Source organism: Ylistrum balloti, unplaced genomic scaffold, assembly GCF_031769215.1.
Source record: "Ylistrum balloti isolate Yb309-2 unplaced genomic scaffold, AGI_CSIRO_Ybal_v1 Utg371684, whole genome shotgun sequence".
Taxonomy (NCBI): Eukaryota; Metazoa; Mollusca; class Bivalvia; order Pectinida; family Pectinidae; genus Ylistrum; species Ylistrum balloti.
Genome location: NW_026782851.1, coordinates 2,839 through 24,684, shown reverse-complemented (window position 1 = coordinate 24,684; position 21,846 = coordinate 2,839). Strand labels below are relative to the sequence as shown.

The 21,846-nt window shown below is 39.0% G+C and overlaps 1 protein-coding gene across 1 annotated transcript; it reads left to right on the top strand.

Moving 5' to 3' along the window:
• Window positions 1-5,873: 5,873 nt before the first annotated feature.
• On the top strand, window positions 5,874-10,371 carry LOC132563344 (calmodulin-alpha-like). The gene is made up of 6 exons (XM_060228107.1): window positions 5,874-5,879; window positions 6,197-6,227; window positions 6,409-6,558; window positions 8,174-8,287; window positions 9,357-9,611; window positions 10,049-10,371. Exons 1-6 carry the CDS (start codon window positions 5,874-5,876, stop codon window positions 10,081-10,083), a joined length of 591 nt encoding a protein of 196 aa, XP_060084090.1. The 3' UTR covers window positions 10,084-10,371.
• Window positions 10,372-21,846: the final 11,475 nt, after the last annotated feature.

Here is a 21,846-nt window from a genome sequence, read left to right as displayed (position 1 = left end):
AAAAAAAATGCTATTAAAAATGTGCGGTCCTATCACACAGTTGTGCGCTAGATAATTGTATAGTGCGTGTGTGCGGTCGATGTATACACGGTGTGCGCACGAATTTTTTGGTGCGTTGAACGTCACCAAAACTGCAGACTTACGCCTCAACAGAGTCATACACTATGTTAAATAATATGCCGCAGAAATCTTTACTTTCTGCTACGCTGTATAGTGTACACTTCTAGACCTTTCCATGACTCTATATTTGGTCAGCACAGACCCCGATATAAGTACGGTTCATATCCTCGCCCTTTCCTGACGTCGTGTTTCCCTATGGATATTTTATGGCTGTGATATTTATTATTCAAGTAATATAAAACCAATCTAGCAGGGAATGTTTGGTCACTGTCGGCTACGGATTTTAATTGCCCAACCTTGTAATTAGTTATGAACGTCTGTGCTATACGCCCAACGCAGTGCTTTGTTAAGAGAGCAGTTCAATGGTATGACAGACGAGGAACAAAGTCACCTCCTATCGAGTATTTGTAGTGATTTTCAATGAAACCTGTTTTGATGAATGGTTATCGTATATAAAATATCTTTTCATTTTACTTGGGATTTTTATAGGTATTCAGTGTGAGTACCTGTTGGTTTCAATAATTGATGGGTATGATTGTACACTACTAAAGATAACAATACTGTCTACTAACTCTGAACGCCAGGCGCGTGGCGTTCACTGTTATCGCAGCGTACGGAACCCAAGGATGCCAAATCCTATAATACTATGGTATCTAAAACACACTAGTTCGAAGTTACATGGTAGCTAAGGTCAGAAAATGTGTATGCCAAGCTCCATGTAAGTTTGAGGTGTTCATAGACTTTTTATGCCTCCGGATCGAAAGAAAATTGTCCTTGTGCTGTCGCTTTCTTTGTCTGTTGTCAACTCTGCCCATAAATATTTCACTATAAGAAGTAGGACGTTCAAATTTGTCATGTGTGTTCCTTGTGACAAGACCTTTCCAAAGTTACCAAAAATTTTACCATATGACCTTGACAGTGACATTTGAAGTACAATTCAAAAATGTAAACATGGGCCATAACTTTTGCATCATAAGAGGTATAGGAATCCTATCTGGAGTGTTTGTTCCTTGTGTTAAGACCTTTTCGACGGTACCAAAATTGTTCACGGAGATGGCTTAATATAAGATTTATAATCTTGTTGCCAGATCCATTTTCAATTTTATAATTTGTGTATGTGTATGTTGTAAATGAAAATCTGAAAATAAAATATTGTTTAAACCAAAATTTTTCCTCATGTGACCTTTACCGTGACCTTTGACCTACATTTGAAAAATTTAACCTCTTTATGAATTTTTTCAATATCTAAAATTACAAAATTGTTGAATATCTGGACACGTGGCCTTCGCTCCTGGCTTAGACCCTTTACTTAGTCGCCCCATCGGTTTAAGTATTCACCTTCCCGTCTGGCTGTTGACCCTTTACTCAGTCGTCCCATAGGTTTAAGTATTCACCTTCCCGTCTGGCTGTTGACCCTTTACTCAGTCGTCCCATAGGTTTAAGTATTCACCTTCCCGTCTGGCTGTTGACCCTTTACTCAGTCGCCCCATAGGTTTAAGTATTCACCTTTCCGTCTGGCTGTTGACCCTTTACTCAGTCGCCCTATAGGTTTAAGTAATTAAGACCATGATGAGTTTTCTGTAGAAATACTATACAGCCGTACGGTGCTGTTTAATTAATTGTATGACTGAACACTCTAAATTCTAAATCTGTATCGGCAAGTTTCTCTGATGCAAGCCTTTCAATACTTGCTTTTATATATCAACATACCTGTATATCATTACACTTTACAAAGAAATATCAGTATTATTTTTAATTCATGCAATCATATCCATTTTTTCTGTAGTATCAGTGCAATTTAGTTAATTCTCACTGTAAGAAAAAGTCAATAGTCGGTTGATATGGCTGACGTCATACCTTTTGTCCTCCCGGAATCCTTGGTGTTGATTCCAATGGTGGGTATGATTTTTTCTATATTTAACACCTGTTTTATCATGTTTTGTTGAGTATATTATGTATTATCATATCGTTAGTGCTCGGTATAAATTAATAGTATGATGTTTGATTCAAGTTAGGATTAAACTGGTGTCTTTAATTTGTCAGTGTATACGGTATTAACCGTACCATTTATGTTACCAGAGTTCAAAGAATTTCACCGTCCGGCTTCCATACTAGCTACAGTCTATAATGATAGGTATTTCTACAGAACTGACAAACAAAGGTTATTTAAAATATCTTCTGTGTCTATTGTCTTGTATCTATCGTACGTATACACTCCACGCATCGCCGCTGATCAGACTGTGAAATGTATATGTTATAAGGATATGCATGTGTATTTAAAGAACTGCCTTCGGATTTAGACAGCGAGACGTGACACAAATATCAACATGGTAAGTCTGATTTGTTTACATTACTTAAGAAGTCATTTTATTGTTTATTTGAAACATGTGTGTATAACACATAGGTTACTATGGAAACTAAAAAACTTCTTAGTCATAAAACAAACATTATCACGCCGTTACAAATCCAATTATCTGTGCAACGCCATCTTGCGTGGTTTTTCATTTAGACACTCCTGCACAGAATGGAATATATCAATATAATGGTTGTGGTTGGGGTGGGGATGGGGAGGGGAATGGGCGAGGTGGGGGTGGGGAGTGGGGTAAGGATGAGGGGAATGGGTGGGGTGGGGTGGGGTGGGGTGGGGTGGGGAGGGGTGGGGAGGGGAATGGGTGCGGTGGGGTTGGGGAATGGGGTAAGGGGGAAGGGAGGGACGATATCAATCGAGCTTAGTATTATGTAAGTATGAATGACGACCAGTCTTTAAAATATATAGATATATTAGTAGGTATTAACGAATAAAACACCTGAAGTGCTACAGTTGTTTGATAGTCAAGTAGGACACAGATAGTAATTTAGATTAACACATGAGAAAAAACGTAAGATTTTGTCAATAATATTACGTTCCATACTACCGAAGCAAACTTCTGTTGTGTTTGGTAAAGTCATCGTTTGGTAGTGGAGTGACCTTTAGGGTCATACTGTAGGTAAATGTTATGTTTTTATAGTGATACTACTGATACTGTTAAGATATTAGCATGTGACAATTTGGTATAATACTGAATTATATTGTTAAAAGGTTTGCAATGACATCACATTCCTCTTCATTTTAAGATTTTGTTGGATTGAATAACTGATTATATAATTGCATACTTAGTACGTGACAGAACGAGTATGTTTTACGATTTATGGGATCGCGTTTCTGCCGTGACAATTATATACATAAGTTCCTAATATACGGTGACTGTTTCGTGTTATTTGTATACTCATCAAATCCAACAACAGTCTTACTATACGTAAACGTTAGCTAACATGCTTCGATACATGGCCTATCCGTGATTATAACGGAAAGAAAACAACATATCTTGTCTTCAATATATAATAGAACTCAGTGAACCGTGTAAACGATGTACATAGTAATTGTAGGGTTCCTTTAAGAAGTCCGTCAATATACTCTCTATAGATAGAGTTATTATATATATCGTAATTGGCAGGAACCGTATATGTATATTGTATAAGGTTATTTCATTACAAGCCTGTCTATGGTACGAAATGTACATTGTATTTGTACAATTAAACAGCTGTATGTTGTAATTTGATCGTCACCATGTATTAGACGTGAAAAGCGAAAAGATTACATAATTCTTAATTCTACAGTCCCGTGTGTCACCGGATCCGATACAAATGTCAACGCAAGTCTACTTAAAGAAGAACAGAGGGATTTTAATCACCTGGGTCAAACTTCTGATAGTTTAACGTTTTACTTGATTGCTTTAAATAGGAAGTGAAGAATATTGATTTTCGGAAATAGTCAACCGATCTTTCTCCTTTTCCTGATTAGACCTAGACTAAACATATACAATTTATACTATTTTACATATATATGTCATTTAACTATTCTTAATGTGCATTTAACTATGGCAATTTTTATATTGACGTTAATGACTGGATTTGTTACCGATCTTGCGCTGACTTTGTTATCGATACTGCGCTGAATTTGTTATCGATCCGGCGCTGAATTTGTTTTCGATCCTGCGCTGAATTTGTTTTCGATCCTGCGCTGAATTTGCTATCGATCCTGCGCTGACTTTGTTATCGATACTGCGCTGAATTTGTTATCGATCCGGCGCTGAATTTGTTTTCGATCCTGCGCTGACTTTGTTATCGATCTTGCGCTGACTTTGTTATCGATCTTGCGCTGACTTTGTTATCGATCTTGCGCTGACTTTGTTATCGATCTTGCGCTGACTTTGTTATCGATCTTGCGCTGACTTTGTAATCGATCTTGCGCTGACTTTGTTATCGATCTTGCGCTGACTTTGTTATCGATCTTGCGCTGACTTTGTTATCGATCTTGCGCTGACTTTGTTATCGATCTTGCGCTGACTTTGTTATCGATCTTGCGCTGACTTTGTTATCGATCTTGCGCTGATTTTGTTATCGATCCGGCGCTGAATTTGTTATCGATCTTGCGCTGACTTTGCTATCGATACTGCGCTGAATTTGTTATCGATCCGGCGCTGAATTTGTTATCGATCTTGCGCTGACTTTGTTATCGATCCGGCGCTGAATTTGTTATCGATCCGGCGCTGAATTTGTTTTCGATCCTGCGCTGACTTTGTTATCGATCTTGCGCTGACTTTGTTATCGATCTTGCGCTGACTTTGTTATCGATCTTGCGCTGACTTTGTTATCGATCTTGCGCTGACTTTGTTATCGATCTTGCGCTGACTTTGTTATCGATCTTGCGCTGACTTTGTTATCGATCTTGCGCTGACTTTGTTATCGATCTTGCGCTGATTTTGTTATCGATCCGGCGCTGAATTTGTTTTCGATCCTGCGCTGAATTTGCTATCGATCCTGCGCTGACTTTGTTATCGATCCGGCGCTGAATTTGTTTTCGATCCTGCGCTGAATTTGCTATCGTTACTGCGCTGACTTTGTTATCGATCCGGCGCTGAATTTGTTTTCGATCCTGCGCTGAATTTGCTATCGATACTGCGCTGACTTTGTTATCGATCCTGCGCTGAATTTGTTTTCGATCCTGCGCTGAATTTGCTATCGATACTGCGCTGACTTTGTTATCGATCCGGCGCTGAATTTGTTTTCGATCCTGCGCTGAATTTGCTATCGATACTGCGCTGACTTTGTTATCGATCCGGCGCTGAATTTGTTTTCGATCCTGCGCTGAATTTGCTATCGATACTGCGCTGACTTTGTTATCGATCCGGCGCTGAATTTGTTTTCGATCCTGCGCTGAATTTGTTACCGATCTTGCGCTGACTTTGTTATCGATCCTGCGCTGAATTTGCTATCGATACTGCGCTGACTTTGTTATCGATCCGGCGCTGAATTTGTTTTCGATCCTGCGCTGAATTTGCTAGCGATACTGCGCTGACTTTGTTATCGATCCTGCGCTGAATTTGTTTTCGATCCTGCGCTGAATTTGTTACCGAACCTGCGCTGACTTTGTAATCGATCCGGCGCTGAATTTGTTACCGAACCTGCGCTGACTTTGTAATCGATCCGGCGCTGAATTTGTTTTCGATCCTGCGCTGACTTTGTAATCGATCTCGTAATCGGACTCTCGACTCTGTTGTATCGAAAAGAAATCATGCCAGGACAACTAATCAAGTTTACATGTTTATTAAGAAAAGAGATATAGTGTATCGTAGATTAAACTGACAGCACAGTTGTACCCTCGTCCTGGGACCTATTAGTGTTTGAAGGGGTCATAATTCTTAATATTCAGAATGCAGGTAAAGAAATCGAAATCATGAAGAATGTAAACACATAAAAAATATCACTATATGTTGACCTACTATATTCCGGACAAGACTACCGAACTGATGTTTTCTGGAATGTGTTATTACAGGAATAACAAACGTAATTTTTCTACTACAATAAATGAATGTTATTTAACTCACAAGGCTTTTAATAATCATCACAACTGTTGTAAAATAAACCAGTTTAACCACACGAGGTTTAAACTTTCAACACGTTTTGATTGGCTGGCACAGACAACAAGAGATGACGTGTTTAAATTTATTCCCATTTTTACCTGTTTATGTTACAGGCGGACTTGCTTGATGAAGAAAAGCTAGAAGGTATGTATATATATATTTTCGCGGACAGATTGTAAATAACATTTCCGCAATAACTTGTACAACAAAATATAGTGATTGAATTATTACGTCATTGCGGGTCTTCCTAACACGTATTTGTTTTTAAGGAACACAGCAACCATTCTTCTGTGAGTGTACAATATTTTACATTTTCTCTTTTCAGAAATCAAAGAAGCATTCAGTATGTTCGATCTTGAAGACAAAGGAACCATTCCTTTGAAGGAACTGGGCACGTTGTTACGAGCTGTCGGAGAGCAGCCCACAGAGGCAGAACTGGAGGACATGATTCTACAGATCAACGCCATATCAAATCGTGAGAGACCATACTACTACAATCAATTATCGTTGTTGTATTGGTCTTCGGCTATCTATATCTACCAAGTATTTTAAACAACCTAACTTCATCCCATCTCTTGCTAAAGCTAAAATCATTTGAAAGCTTTGTATGAAAATACTTAGAATTTTCTGGTTAAATTGAGATCTTGAAAGAAAACTATGAATTCAATATTCATATTAGCTTTGTAATGCACACCATTTAAGAATTTATGTAGGTATTCACCACAAATTTATCAAATGTGCCTGTTCTGTAGTTCGCTGTCACATCTCCAATGTGTAGTCGGATCCTCTTATAAGGTACCAACAATCTGGTCTTATTTCTGCCTTCCCTTGCTGTACACATACGTTCAGTATAAATGGTTGACTTATTTCTAGTACAAAAATTCAACAAATGAAAACTGAGAGTTTAGAATATTGATTTTTAATATGAGTTTAAATACAAAATATGAATAATCGCTGCAAATAACTATTTGAGGCGATGACGTCAATAGGTAAGCGACGCGTCACACTTCTGCACGCGCTTGTCTGTATATCATGGGTGGATACGTCATACAAGCACAGCGAACCTGAGTGTATTGTCCTGGACAGACCAGTATTACACCGGTAGAAATGAGAGAATACTGGTTTAAGTACTAACTAATTTAATTTCTACCTGTGTAACACTGGTCTGTCCAGGTCAATGCACCCAGGTTCAGTTCTTCTATCACACATCAATCCACGTAGATACGCGCGCGTGGAAATGTGACGTGTCCCTTACCGATTGACATCATCGCCTCAAATAGATCTTTACAGTGACTGTTTATATTCTGTTTTAATTTTTAAGGCAAACTTCGTTTTCCAAATCCAGGAACGGAGAATTCTTTTTCTTTGTCGATTTGTCAGTTGGATAATAGAAAATATGACTATCGTGTTTTATGATGTCCTATGGAGATCAGTGTAGACATCTGAAACTTATTTTTCTAAAATTTGAGATAGAAATCCTCTTTCATATGTCGGGTTGAAGGGTGGGTTTTTCAACCTAGAGGTCACAAAATGTGGTAAAAGCCTCGGATGTTACGGCATTTTGTGACCTCTCGGGTGGAATATCCCTATCTTAAATCCCGACACATAACAGAGAATTATATACAGTCATTTATTGGTAAACTGTCCGTGTATTGTGGTCATAGTCACAGGCCTTTACATGGTCTGATGAAAAGTAAATCATATTGACACTGGTTATTCCCCTTTACACAGTAACATAGTCTGTAGAATTACCCCTTTAGCTGTTTCACCCCTTGTAGACATCTGTCTCTGTGACATGTAATATAAGTATATCTATCGGCCATGTATATGTCACTACTGTTATACTGTTAAAGCATGTTATTGAGGTTGTCTTAGTCCGAGAGGAAAAATAATGCGCTGAAATATTGCCATGTCAGTAAGAAATCGATTGTGACGTCATAACTTGAACATTAAAAACATATTAAAAAGTGCGTTTTTCTTTCTTAAAAATATATACAACTAGACTTAATGATGAATTTTGGCCCAAATGACCTTTTATGTGTTGACGGGCCGTTGTAATAATGATGATGAATTTGACGATTTTTATATAGCCGTGCCTCCACCTGACCCAAAGCCAGCTGGGGCGGAAGGTGAGGACGGAGAACCTACTGAAGTACCGGAAGGGGAATCGGAGGAACCCAAACCACCAAAATCAGCAGTTAAAGGTATAGCTAAGTCAGTCTGTAATGTACACCACAAATATATAACGATTTGCGATGTTAGTATACCAAAACATTAGCGATGTTAGTATTTGTCTTTAAGCACGTGTCAATACATTATATAAATAAAACAAAAAAGATTAGAAATGAACTTCGTGGCACCTACAGATAACTGTATAATGTTTATATACTGAATCAGCTGTATATGTGCTTTGAGAATCTGTATGTGTGCATGACCTGTGAGCGTGTGTAAGATGCAGGTACCAGCTGCACATATGGTTAAACTATAGTATGATTATACAGGCCCAGATTGTACGTACTTTCCCTTAAAGGAGTACATGCACCTTATTAATATATAACGTGTGATTAGTGCATATTTCGGTGTGTGAATCTGTGGTTGTGTGAACAATTGTAGGCCAGTGTATATGTGTGTTAATCCATACCTGTGTTAAAGAGAAAATAGCATCAGTGAGCATTCTATACATTGAGTGTTGGTAGTTGTGTGTGTAGTGATGGCTAGGTCTGTAAATAGTATTTGTATCTATTGTATTTATCAACAGTGATTATAGATGACAATTATTTATGTAACTACATAGTAAAATATTTGAAGGACCTTGGCAGTCTGCCAATATAATCATAAATAAATGTTTCTGTGTTAAATAAAATGGTTTTCAAAAACATTGCTTGAAGACTTTTCCAGTTGTCCTTTAGCAGTAGGTCAGATCAGACGAACTAAGGGGTGGATGTTTTAATAAATGGTTTGGAAACTTCTCGATAAGGCATGCTTTGGAGACTTCTATAATTTCGTTTGGTTTGGATCCTTCAATAATTTCATTTGGTTTGGATCCTTCAATAATTTCATTTGGTTTGGATCCTTCAATAATTTCATTTGGTTTGGATCCTTCAATAATTTCATTTGGTTTGGATCCTTCAATAATTTCATTTGGTTTGGAGACTTCTATGATTTTATTTGATTTGGAGACTGCCCTTGTTGTATATTAGTAGAACATCGTTATGTTATTTTTGGTGTGCAGACTGTACAGGTGTTTGAAGTGTTTTTCCCCTCCTGTTGTAGCTAGTGAAGTGACAGGCACACTAGATATGAAGTCATTTCTAAGTGTATGTGGAAAGAGACTGAGTAGGGAACAAGACAAGGAAGCAGTGTTACGGAGTGCATTTATGATGATTGACAAGGAAGGTACGGGGACGATCAGTGCTGCCGCCCTGCGGCATATCATGGTAACTCTCGGAGAAAAGCTTGACGACGAAGAAGCTGACGATATGGTTAACGAAGCAGATACGGACCATGATGGGCAGATCAATTGGGAAGGTACGGAGAATGTGTCTTAACTGTTCAAATAGGCTCTGTCTGATGTCCAATTCATGATGGTAGATCAGATGGGAAGGTACACTGAATGTGTCTAACGTTTTAAATAGGCTCTGTCTGATGTCCAATCTTTTAGTCTTATACACATTATGTCAATTTAAACAACAACAAAAATTACCAGTGTCAACGAAGTCATAATTTAAACATCAATTCAATAAGATTAGGGGGAATATATGAAAAACATTAACACAGAGATTCTTGAAAACAATTCAAGGAGACTAGAAACAGGTGTTATGGGAAGTTAAACGTTATCTGCAATGAAATTATTTGAAATTGAAAAACTTGAGGATTCGTTAAAATGATAGCGTTTCTCGTGTCTTTCAAATGGAATAGATTGAAAATAAAAAAATAGTAAAATGTATGCTTTTATTGAATTTCAGAATTCTGCGAGATTTTACTAGACATGGAGAAATGAATTATTCGGATATATGACACAAAATTCTGCAGATGGATTTTCCCTACAATTTTCATCTGTTGTAATCCTATCTTTTATAATCGGGATACAGTAACTGTGCGGAAATGTAAAACCTACATACTGACCACTTTGATAAACAGAAATGACAGTGAAGCGGACCATCATTTGGAACAGCACAGTTGGAAATTACGTCACCAGGAGAATTCAGTGTTGTATATACAAGCAGGCAGAGGTTACATCGGACATTGAGAATCATAAAATGACTATTCCGCTGCCTTCAGACACAGAACACGCGTGCTGATTGATGAATTTCATATAGACACATGACGCGCTTTCCACCTAGTTAATAGTATACCAGTGTTTTCTCTATGTACTCTACTTATTTGTTATAAATTTTCATCTTCAATTTACAATTATATAATTTTATTTTTATTTATTTGTTTATTTTTCATTAAACCGATGTGTATAAGTGTGATGTTTATACATAAGAGATAGTACCCTTGTATATTTGAAAAGTAGCATACAAAAATATGTGTGGTAGCAACGGACGTGGCTTCACACCTTAAATGCTTGGGCGATTACACCAGCGGTTTGAAGTGTTGGTCGAGTGTTCGACAAACTAAGCATGACATTTCGTCGTAAAATAAAGGACAATCCGTCTTTCATGAATCAGCTACACAAACCAATACATGTAAAAGGAAAAATGCATTGTCATTGTTCAGAGGTCAAAGAATAATATGTATTACAGTACATGAAATGAAAAAAAAACCCACAAGCATTGTAATATTTCAACCGGCCTATTATTGGTAAAATTTGGCAAGTACGCTGGAGTAATCCGAAACCTTGGTTCAATGTGGAAACAACAGAGGAAATATGCGCCGACCAGGATAAGCCGTTATCGATTCTATTATCAAGTAATTTTTAACATTTTATCTTAGACAGAGTTTCTTCCCTTACATTTTACCTTAGACAGAGTTTCCTCCCTTACATTTTACCTTAGACAGAGTTTCCTCCCTTACATTTTATCTTAGACAGAGTTTCCTCCCTTACATTTTACCTTAGAGTTTCTTCCCTTACATTTTACCTAAGACAGAGTTTCCTCCCTTACATTTTACCTTAGACAGAGTTTCCTCCCTTACATTTTACCTTAGACAGAGATTCCTCCCTTACATTTTATCTTAGACAGAGTTTCCTCCCTTAAATTTTACCTTAGAGTTTCCTCCCTTACATTTTACCTAAGACAGAGTTTCCTCCCTTACATTTTACCTTAGACAGTTTTTCCTCCCTTACATTTTACCTTAGACAGAGTTTCCTCCCTTACATTTTTCCTTAGACAGAGTTTCCTCCCTTACATTTTACCTTTGACAGAATTTCCTCCCTTACAGTTTACCTTAGACAGAGTTTCCTCCCTTAAATTTTATCTTAGAGTTTCCTCCCTTAGTTTAAGATTGAGACATTAAGTCTCCCAAGTCTCTGTTTGGAAGCAATAAGGATAAACTGAATTACATGTGTGTCAGCTATCATTATATTTTCATTACACCACGCATCCACATATTCAAGATTTTTTATACGGAAAGTAAAAACATCAAGGGACCCAGAATTAATACTTGAGGCACCCCATAGGTAATTTTCATGTTAGTTGATATACATCCTGCAATAATTACTTTTTATGACCTGATATTGAGGTATGAATCAAACCATGTAATGGAATTTAAATCACATTTGTATAATTTTGATCTTCTCAAGTAACACAGTATGTTTTACTAAATCAAAAACTTTTTTAAAATCTAAGAAAATAACACCGTATACAAGACATTTTTAATATCTGTTGTCTATGTATAAGCTGGTTAACAACAATTCTTTTCACGAAAACCTTACCGTAATGATATTTGTTTTTATTTAACGGGTTTTACGTCCACTATAACGGCCTTTTTGTCTTTCATCAGAAGAGATAAAGATACAAAGAGATGATGTGTATTTAAACATTAACAGAAAGAGCCATGGACATGTCGCTCTAATATTTTGGATAAAATGGATAATACAGAATTAGGTCTGTAATTGCAAATCTCCGAGGTGCTTCCAGATTTATACAAAGAAATTACCTTTCCAGATTTCCATTTTATAGGAAAAACAACCATTTTGAGTACTAGTTTGTACGCTTTGTGTTGTAAATAGATATTATATATCAGGTCTTACTTCTGTTTTATACCTCAGTGTTTTTCAGGTCTGTTTACAAAGGAAATTTCAACTGGTGTTCTGACCATATTTTCCAGGATATTGTTCCAAGTTTTGACTTTAAGAAAGACAAAGACTTGCTTTAGGATTTCATGTTTGTTGTGTTATCGGAATATTTTGTTTGTGCGTCCTCTTGTTTTTGAATGATCATTTCAAAATCTAATAAAACGTTAAGAATGAAAATGTTGGGTAAACATCCAAAATATCACAAACCGCATTTAGGCATGATGGAATTATTATCATTATAACACATATGGGATATAGTGTGCGGTCAGAAATCACAAAGAACACTGTACACCTTAACACTGTACACCTTAACATTGTAAAACTTTACACCTTAACACTTTGCACCTTTACACCTTAACACTGTACACCTTTACACTGTACAGCTTAACACTGTACACCTTTACACTTTAACACTGTACATCTTTACACTGTACACTTTAACACTGTACATCTTTACACTGTACACTTTACCACTGTACATCTTAACACTGTACACCTTAAAGCTGTACTCCTTAACGCTGTACACCTTAATACTGTACACCTTTACACTGTACACCTTAACACTGTACACCTTAACACTGTACTCCTTAACGCTGTACACCTTAACAATGTACACCTTTACACTGTACACCTTAACACTGTACACCTTAACACTGTACATCTTAACAATGTACACTTTTACACTGTACACCTTAACACTGTACACCTTAACACTGTACATCTTAACAATGTACACCTTTCCACTGTACACCTTAACACTGTACACCTTAACACTGTACACCTTAACACTGTACAACTTTACACTGTACACCTTTACAACTTTACACCTTCTTAACACTTTACATCTTTGCATTTTATAACTTTACATCTTTGTATTTTTACACTTTACACCTTTACGTCTATGATTAATGCTACATGGTCAAATCTTCCAACATAAGACATCAGTCTGACTAACAAATACATAGATTATACAACAAAGCACAAGTGAATAACACCTGGTAATACAAATTAAGAGTCAGATACAGAAGAGTAAAACAATGAATTAAACTGCATCATACATCATACATCATACAGCTGTTTCGTCCTTATAGGACTCGTCAGTGATTCTAGGACTCGTCAGTGATACTACATCATACAGCTGTTTCGTCCTTCTAGGACTCGTCAGTGATGCTACATCATACAGCTGTTTCGTCCTTCTAGGACTCGTCAGTGATTCTAGGACTCGTCAGTGATGCTACATCATACAGCTGTTTCGTCCTTCTAGGACTCGTCAGTGATGCTACCTCATACAGCTGTTTCGTCCTTCTAGGACTCGTCAGTGATTCTAGGACTCGTCAGTGATGCTACATCATACAGCTGTTTCGTCCTTCTAGGACTCGTCAGTGATGATACGTCATACAGCTGTTTCGTCCTTCTAGGACTCGTCAGTGATGATACGTCATACAGCTGTTTCGTCCTTCTAGGACTCGTCAGTGATGCTACATCATACAGCTGTCTCGTCCTTCTAAGACTCGTCAGTGATACTACATCATACAGCTGTTTCGTCCTTCTAGGACTTGTCAGTGATGCTACATCATACAGCTGTTTCGTCCTTCTAGGACTCGTCAGTGATGCTACATCATACAGCTGTACCGTCCTTCTAGGACTCGTCAGTGATGCTACATCATACAGCTGTACCGTCCTTCTAGGACTCGTCAGTGATGCTACATCATACAGCTGTTTCGTCCTTCTAGGACTCGTCAGTGATGCTACATCATACAGCTGTTCGTCCTTCTAGTGATGACTCGTCAGTGATACTACATCATACAGCTGTTTCGTCCTTCTAGGACTTGTCAGTGATGCTACATCATACAGCTGTTTCGTCCTTCTAGGACTCGTCAGTGATGCTACATCATACAGCTGTACCGTCCTTCTAGGACTCGTCAGTGATGCTACATCATACAGCTGTTTCGCCCTTCGTCAGTGAAGCTATGAACCTAAATCAGGTTACACTACCTAGGTAGAGATATACTTAACCGTCTACATACATTTTGTATGTGTCATAGATTCATATTCTCATTTTAAAGTTTTTTGTAAAAGAATCGTGTTTGGAAACAATGACATTCCTCTGAGATCAATTTTAATTGTGTACTGTAACTAATTGTCAATACGTTATAATTGTCTTACCTGCATAACTTTCCTCAATATTATTTATTGAGTAAAAGATTGACCCAATTACTACACTGAAGTAAGCAATATCTATAGGACTGATAATTACCCTAATAAAGAGTTAAACAAAATGAAAAGATAGTGAATAAACCGTTTACAAATTGCTATACACCTCCTGTTTTGCTAATATTAGAATACACCTCTCCGTTTAAGCGAAGAACGATGACATTTGAATGCGGTATGTTATACACAAACGGAATAGATGACAAACACAGGATCCTATCCTACAAAAAGTTGACAACGTTATGTAATTTGTAAATATATCTCATACAGTAAGTATTACCTTGTACACTGACCACGGAGCCAAGATCGATGCTCAACAACCATTTTAGGCCAAGGGTATAGACAAAGTAACACGGCAGTAACCAAAACATCCGAAGCATTACGATTGTGTCACACATTTCGAAACTTAGTGGCTGATTGGCAGACAGTTTTCTTTTCACCACGGCATAGACTCGCTGTTCTTGGCCTCGTTTCATAAATCACATATCACTTGGGGGTTATGTAAGGTCCTTTCTACAAAAATACTTTAATTTGATTTTCATTTTGATTTTTAATATATGTTTTCTTTAAAGACAACAAACCAATTCATTTATAGTAGTACTATGTATTTGTATTGTGATACGCGTCATTGTCCTCAAGATCTCATAAATTCGTGGTTACTATATATGGTATTTCTGTCAGGTGACCGCCTTATATTCCGAAGGCCCAATAGTCCGAAGGCCCTAAAGTCCGAAGATCCGATAGTCCGAAGGCCCGTTAGACCGATTTGTCTTAAAATATTCAACACGCATGTTTACACATCAGAAAACAGTTTACAATGAAATAAAACAGCCACCCGCGCTCGTTGCAACCTTGTCCTCATATGTGGAAAGTCCGACAGTTCTACAGCATCATCATCGTCATCAACAATTTCAGCCAATATTTTGTTGAAGGTACGTTTTATTGGGACAGTTGGGTCATCTTCAATCGCTGCTTTCATGCGGCTGAAAGCAGCTCCAGATTGGATGACGACATCGGGATGTTCGTGTTCCGTACTCTGAAATGTTTACAAAGGATATATATATATATATAATTTGAATTTATTATCAATATTATATGATTTGTATTTAGGTGAATTTAATTTACAAAATAATAAAGAACATTCTGTTTCACTTCTATGATAAAATACCTTAACATTTATAATCGATTATTTTAAAATAAAACATGTGTCTACCTGTTTTAAGAGTTTAACAGCCAGAAGTATTTTGGCAAAATTCAGCAAGTAATTGCCATTTTATGTTTACAAATATATACATTTTTATATCTGTACTATTTAAATTAACATTGGTTAAAGTACACATTTGCTACATACCTCAAGTATATTGATGTCAGCATCTGTATCGTCTATGTAGAATGAATTTGAAGTCAGCGCTGCACGGCATTCCTTTCGCCAACATTTCCAATATATTTTGCGGCCAGTATCGCGATTTTATGGTATCTGAATCCATCGTACACAAGGATTTTACCCTGTTTGATTCCATCCATACAGTACGCCATGTTGTTCAAAGGACAAACTGGTTTCTGTTTGAGCTCTTTGTTCCTACACAAGACTTTTACAATGTTTTTTTGTTCCCGCGCCACAAGTTTTCATTATTTTTTATCATTCAAGTCGGAATTCATGAAACTTTTATCGTGCAGGATTTTCTCAGTTTTTTCCGCGCCATTTCTGTTCACATTCACATCGCTTACAAATATAAGTCGTCTTTCACGTAACTGTTTTAGTACAAGATAAAAGAATAGGGTTATTTTTTTCTAGCGATTTTTTGTGCCAAAACCTGTAATAAATTTCTGTTACTTAACTATTTTTCTCTCCAAATTTCGTCATTATTTCATTTACAGACAAATAAGAAACAAAAATACGTAACCATTTTCGGACTATCGCGCCTTCGGACTTTTAGGCCTTCGGACTATTGGGCCTTCGGACTATTGGACCTTCGAACTATCGGGCCTTCGGACTTTTAGGCCTTCGGAATATAAGGGTGTCACCTTTCTGTCATTCTGGTTAGTCAAGTCCCAAAAGTGTTCAAAAACACTCGCTCGAGTGAAATAAATATCATATACTACATATGTTACCACTATAAAGCTATTACTTATGTTTTTTTTATTTTGCAAATGTTGCAATGAAAATAAACAAACAATGATAAAATAAATACCAAACGCCCGGATTAAGTCAATAGACCGGCCTAACATGTGTATTTGTTAACATATTGAGACATTTTTGACACGCACGTGTGCACAGGTGATCTGTAGATACCAAGAGATACCACGAATGATAAGTTCAAACAACAGTCCGCGTTACACAAAGTATAGTTTGGTCGGACAATGATATATTCTGATTTAGTCACGGCAGCTAATCGAGCTGCACGGAATTGTCTGCTTTGTGGTGTTTAGACGATACCATATAACAACATTTCAACTGATTAAACAACAGATGGATGCCCACGTTTCTTCAAACGACACATTAAATAGATATCATGCATTACATAGTAATTATTACACTTGTGAGCTTATCGGTTTCTTTCTTCTACGCTGACTTTGCATATTGTTCTTCAATTGAACCAGTCCTCATATGTCCCTGGCTGTCGGTGTCTACGTAGATTCCAGTCCTCATATGACCCTGGCTGTCGGTGTCTACGTAGATTCCAGTCCACATATGTCCCTGGCTGTCGGTGTCTACGTAGATTCCTGTCCTCATATGACCCTGGCTGTCGGTGTAGATTCCTGTCCTCATATGACCCTGGCTGTCGGTGTCTACGTAGATTCCAGTCCACATATGTCCCTGGCTGTCGGTGTCTACGTAGATTCCTGTCCTCATATGACCTTGGCTGTCGGTGTCTACGTAGATTCAAGTCCTCATATGTCCCTGGCTGTCGGTGTCTACGTAGATTCCTGTCCTCATATGACCCTGGCTGTCGGTGTCTACGTAGATTCCAGTCCTCATATGTCCCTGGTTGTCGGTGTCTACGTAGATTCCTGTCCTCATATGTCCCTGGCTGTCGGTGTCTACGTAGATTCCTGTCCTCATATGACCTTGGCTGACGGTGTCTACGTAGATTCCAGTCCTTATATGTCCCTGATTGTCGGTGTCTACGTAGATTCCAGTCCACGTATGTTCTGGCTGGCGGTGTCTACGTAGATTCCAGTACACACATGTCCCTGGCTGTCGGTGTCTACGTAGATTCCTGTCCTCATATGACCCTGGCTGTCGGTGTCTACGTAGATTCCAGTCCACATATGTCCCTGGCTGTCGGTGTCTACGTAGATTCCTGTCCTCATATGACCCTGGCTGTCGGTGTCTACGCAGATTTAAGTTCTCATATGTCCCTGGATGTCGGTTGATACGTAGATTCCTGTCCTCATATGACCCTGGCTGTCGGTGTCTACGTAGATTTAAGTTTTCATATGTCCCTGGCTGTCGGTGTCTACGTAGATTCCTGTCCTCATATGACCCTGGATGTCGATGTCTTCGTAGATTCCTGTCCTCATATGACCCTGGCTGTCGGTGTCTACGTAGATTCCTGTCCTCATATGTCCCTGGCTGTTGGTGTCTACGTAGATTTAAGTTCTCATATGTCCCTGGCTGTCGGTGTCTACGTAGATTCCTGTCCTCATATGACCCTGGATGTCGATGTCTTCGTAGATTCCTGTCCTCATATGACCCTGGCTGTCGGTGTCTACGTAGATTCCTGTCCTCATATGACCCTGGATGTCGATGTCTTCGTAGATTCCTGTCCTCATATGTCCCTGGCTGTCGGTGTCTACGTAGATTCCTGTCCTCATATGTCCCTGGCTTTCGGTGTCTACGTAGATTCCTGTCCTCATATGACCCTGGCTGTCGGTGTCTACGTAGATTCCTATCCTCATATGATCCTTGTGATTGGTGTCTAACTTGACATCCGCCCTCTTATGACCTTAGGTGTTTGGGTTTTCCGAGACAGCGGTTGTTCTGTGGCATTGATTGCTCAAGTTCTTTAATCTGATAATATTGATAATTGAATATTGATACATGTAAATTATATTTCAGCTATGTATTAGAAACTGGATATTATTATAATCAAAGTAATCAGTCCAGTTGTTGTCAATAGAATACAATGCAAGATATTTAAAAGATGTGAAGACTTTGTAAAGCAGTAACATCGGTGGAAGCGAAAGCCAGATAGTGCAACAACTACCATACCCTTCATCCTGACACAACCACAATTCAATCAAAACGGTCAAAATGCACATGTAAAGTTAAATTCTTTAGTATCATAATATCGCCATCCCATCAGGTTAAATTTTTCACATTTGAATACCTGTTCTAGATAATTGCAAGCGTGCCTCAAGTTGGTCCTTAAGATTTTGAAAATTGAAACTTCGTTTGACAGTCAGATTTCATGTTTTAAGATAAATGTGTAAAATGTTGTTTTTGTGATCTGGTTAATTAATTTTTAAGTCGATATTTAAGATAAAACAGGAAATACTATTTTCAGGTGTTTAAATTGGAGGTACATGTATGGGTCCAGACCATTGGAGGTACATGTATGGGTCCAGACCATTGGAGGTACATGTATGGGTCCAGACCATTGGAGGTACATGTATGGGTCCAGACCATTGGAGGTACATGTATGGGAGGTCCAGACCATTGGAGGTACATGTATGGGTCCAGACCATTGGAGGTACATGTATGGGTCCAGACCATTGGAGGTACATGTATGGGTCCAGACCATTGGAGGTACATGTATGGGTCCAGACCATTGGAGGTACATGTATGGGTCCAGACCATTGGAGGTACATGTATGGGTCCAGACCATTGGAGGTACATGTATGGTCCAGACCATTGGAGGTACATGTATGGGTCCAGACCATTGGAGGTACATGTATGAGTCCAGACTATTGGAGGTACATGTATTGTCCAGACCATTGGAGGTACATGTATGAGTTTAGACCATTGGAGGTACATGTATTGTCCAGACCATTGGAGGTACATGTATGGGTCCAGACCATTGGAGGTACATGTATGAGTTTAGACCATTGGAGGTACATGTATTGTCCAGACCATTGGAGGTACATGTATGGGTCCAGACCATTGGAGGTACATGTATGAGTTTAGACCATTGGAGGTACATGTATTGTCCAGACCATTGGAGGTACATGTATGAGTTTAGACCATTGGAGGTACATGTATTGTCCAGACCATTGGAGGTACATGTATGGGTCCAGACCATTGGAGGTACATGTATGAGTTTAGACCATTGGAGGTACATGTATTGTCCAGACCATTGGAGGTACATGTATGGGTCCAGACCATTGGAGGTACATGTATGAGTTTAGACCATTGGAGGTACATGTATTGTCCAGACCATTGGAGGTACATGTATGGGTCCAGACCATTGGAGGTACATGTATGAGTTTAGACCATTGGAGGTACATGTATTGTCCAGACCATTGGAGGTACATGTATGGGTCCAGACCATTGGAGGTACATGTATGAGTCCAGACCATTGAAGGAACATGTATGAGTCCAGACCATTGGAGGCACATGTATGATCCAGACCATTGGAGGTACATGTATGGGTCCAGACCATTGGAGGTACATGTATGAGTCCAGACCATTGGAGGAACATGTATGAGTCCAGACCATTGGAGGTACATGTATGAGTTTAGACCATTGGAGGTACATGTATTGTCCAGACCATTGGAGGTACATGTATGGTCCAGACCATTGGAAGTACATGTATTGTCCAGACCATTGGAGGTACATGTATGAGTCCAGACCATTGGAGGTACATGTATGGGTCCAGACCATTGGAGGTACATGTATGGGTCCAGACCATTGGAGGTACATGTATGAGACCAGACCATTGGAGGTACATGGAGGTACATGTATGGAGGTATCCAGACCATTGGAGACCACATGTATGGTCCAGACCATTGGAGGTACATGTATGAGTCCAGACCATTGGAGGTACATGTAATGTCCAGACCATTGGAGGTACATGTATGGGTCCAGACCATTGGAGGTACATGTATGGTCCAGACCATTGGAGGTACATGTATGGGTCCAGACCATTGGAGGTACATGTATGGTCCAGACCATTGGAGGTACATGTATGGGTCCAGACCATTGGTGGTACATGTATGGTCCAGACCATTGGAGGTACATGTATGGGTCCAGACCATTGGAGGTACATGTATGGTCCAGACCATTGGAGGTACATGTATGGGTCCAGACCATTGGTGCTACATGTATAGATCCAGACCCTTGGAGGTACATGTATGGTCCAGACCATTGGAGGTACATGTATGAGTCCAGACCATTGGAGGTACATGTATGGGTCCAGACCATTGGAGGTACATGTATGGTCCAGACCATTGGAGGTACATGTATGGTCCAGACCATTGGAGGTACATGTATTGTCCAGACCATTGGAGGTACATGTATTGTCCAGACCATTGGAGGTACATGTATTGTCCAGACCATTGGAGGTACATGTATTGTCCAGACCATTGGAGGTACATGTATGGTCCAGACCATTGGAGGTACATGTATTGGTACAGACCATTGGAGGTACATGTATTGTCAGACCATTGGAGGTACATGTATGGTCCAGACCATTGGAGGTATATGTATGGGTCCAGACCATTGGAGGTACATGTATGGTCCAGCCATTGGAGGTACATGTATGAGTTTAGACCATTGGAGAGTATGGGTCCAGACCATTGGAGGTACATGTATTGTCCAGACCATTGGAGGTACATGTATGGGTCCAGACCATTGGAGGTACATGTATGAGTTTAGACCATTGGAGGTACATGTATTGTCCAGACCATTGGAGGTACATGTATGGGTCCAGACCATTGGAGGTACATGTATGAGTCCAGTTGGAGGTAGTACCAGACCATTGGAGGTACATGTATGGAGGTACAGTACCATTGGAGGTACATGTATTGTCCAGACCATTGGAGGTACATGTATGGGTCCAGACCATTGGAGGTACATGTATGAGTAAAGACCATTGGAGGTACATGTATTGTCCAGACCATTGGAGGTACATGTATGAGTCCCAGACCATTGGAGGTACATGTATGGGTCCAGACCATTGGAGGTACATGTATGGGTCCAGACCATTGGAGGTACATGTATGAGTTTAGACCATTGGAGATACATGTATGGGTCCAGACCATTGGAGGTACATGTATGGTCCAGACCATTGGAGGTACATGTATGGGTCCAGACCATTGGAGGTACATGTATGTGTCCAGACCATTGGAGGTACATGTATTGTCCAG